Source organism: Tupaia chinensis, unplaced genomic scaffold, assembly GCF_000334495.1.
Source record: "Tupaia chinensis unplaced genomic scaffold, TupChi_1.0 Scaffold148350_1, whole genome shotgun sequence".
Taxonomy (NCBI): domain Eukaryota; kingdom Metazoa; phylum Chordata; class Mammalia; order Scandentia; family Tupaiidae; genus Tupaia; species Tupaia belangeri.
This window is the reverse complement of record NW_006208201.1, coordinates 673,010-675,049: the sequence shown is the minus strand read 5'-3', so window position 1 is coordinate 675,049 and position 2,040 is coordinate 673,010. Positions and strand designations below refer to the sequence as shown.

The 2,040-nt window shown below is 52.3% G+C and overlaps 1 protein-coding gene across 1 annotated transcript in view; it reads left to right on the top strand.

Annotated features, from left to right (window-relative positions):
• Positions 1-850: 850 nt before the first annotated feature.
• Positions 851-2,040, top strand: part of NLK (nemo like kinase) — a gene marked incomplete in the record, with an annotated part of 196,979 nt that continues 195,789 nt past the window's right edge. Inside the window, 1 exon segment of the mRNA XM_014584980.2 lies at positions 851-2,035. Coding sequence (XP_014440466.1) covers positions 1,877-2,035 — 159 coding nt within the window.

The following is a 2,040-nucleotide window of genomic DNA, read 5'->3' as shown; positions in this document are numbered from 1 at the left end:
TAAGTTTCTCAAGCTTAACAACCTTTTTTCCGTCCCCTTAGTTTTTTTATACCTTACCCCTTAAAAGAGGGAGTAGGTGGTTCCTGTCAATGGACCCGCTATGATTTGGACTCCACCTTCTTCGTCTCGTTCCCGCCCCCTTTTAGACCACACCTCTTTAGCCTGACCCCGCCCCTTGGCGAGGTCGTCTCCGATATGACAGCGAATTCTCCGTAATCCTGCCCTATAAGAGATCTGAAGGGCGGGACCTAGATCAGTCTTTTTTTCCATTTGTCAAATCAACTGTCTATCTGACCTCAGTTCCAGCCCACTTCGTCTTCAACTCAAGGATTGGTTGCTCTGTTCTTTGTGTCTGGCTCACGATTGGTTCTTTTGTTCCGCCCCTCTCTTCCAGTTTTTGCAGGCGGGATTAGGACGCAGCTTCCTGCTCCTGCCAAAAAAATAAAAGAAGAAAAAGAAAAGGGGAGAGAGGCGAAAGAAAAATGTCACGGAGATCTTTGCTTCTTAATTGGCTTTCAGCCTTGTCGGTCAGGTCAAAATTTGCATTTTGATTGGTCTTTCTATCTGCCCATCCCGGTTCGGGGGCGGGATTTCCCCAGGAGACCCACACCTTGTTGCCACTGGCCGACTAGTGCGCCTGTCTGAAGCTCACGGCCCAGGATTGGAGGTGGACGCGGACAGGTGGGCGTGGATTGGCTAGAGCAGCCGGTCAGTGTGAGGCGGGGGCGGGGCCTCAGCGGCTGGTTGCGCGTGTCCGCTGCTGGCTCCGCTCTATCCGGCTTTGCTAGGGGAGGTGAGTCCGGCCGCGGCGGCACCGGCTGGCGAGGAGGCGGCGGGCTTTTTTGGGACCCACCCGCTCTCCCCCCCAACCCTTCTCAGCAGAAGCAGCCGGCGGCGGGGGCAGGAGTCAGCCCTCTTCCGACCGTACCCCGCCCGCCTCCCGGGGCTCCTATTCTTTGGCCCCGGGACCCTAACCTCCTCCTGGGGCGGTTCCCTCTGTCTGGGCGTCCGAGTGCTGCCCTCCTCTCTTTCATTCCTCTCTGCACCTCCTTACCTTCACTTTTGCACTGGTTCTCTTTCTCCTCTCTGTGCAGCCTATCGCCTCTTCTCCCCACTCGACCCCTCCAGGCTCCTTCCCTGGCTCATTCTGCCCAGGAAAGTTTAGTATCCCCTCCCCCCTCCATCCCCCAATCAGGTCAACCTGACTAGGAGTAGGGGGAGATGTAGGAAGGCCTGAGAGTTCGAGGTGGGGGGAAGCTGGAAGCTGATTTCCTTGAAAATTTCCACCCATCTTTTGAATTTAGGGTAGTTGAAATTTTTAAAAATTGTGTTTTTGAGGAGGTGGTAGGTGTTTAGAAAAGGATGTGGGAATGGAAGGGGTAGATGAGTCAACCCTCTTACAAGATTCCAAGGGTGGTGTGTTACCTGATCCTTTTCGTGTGTGGAGTTCAGGGGGTCGGGAGGTTTGGCCTTTATTCCCACATTCAAAGTTGGAGCCTCCCCCAAATTAAGAATGGAGTTTTAGTACCCACTTGTGGCAGGAATCCTGGGGGGAAGGGGTCCTTTTTTCCTTTTTCTTTTCTTTTTCCTTTTCCCCCCCTTTTTTCTTTATTTTATTTTATTTTTGGCAACCCACACCCTTCCACACACACTCACCCAAAAACTAAACACCAAGATCCTCTAACTTGTTTGGATTGACTGATGAAGACATAAAGCCAGTTACGCTCTATGTTTTTTGAGGTGGAGTGAGTGGTTTTTCTTCATTTTTAAATGGCCAAATGACAGCTTGACCCAGTTTGCTTTCCAATCAAAGGGCATTTTTTTTGAATGTCTCTTTGTGGCGCAAGAGCCAACGCAAAAATGATGGCGGCTTACAATGGCGGTACATCTGCAGCAGCAGCAGGTCACCACCACCACCATCATCACCACCTTCCACACCTCCCTCCTCCTCACCTTCACCACCACCACCACCCTCAACACCATCTTCATCCGGGGTCGGCTGCTGCTGTACACCCTGTACAGCCGCATACTTCTTACGCC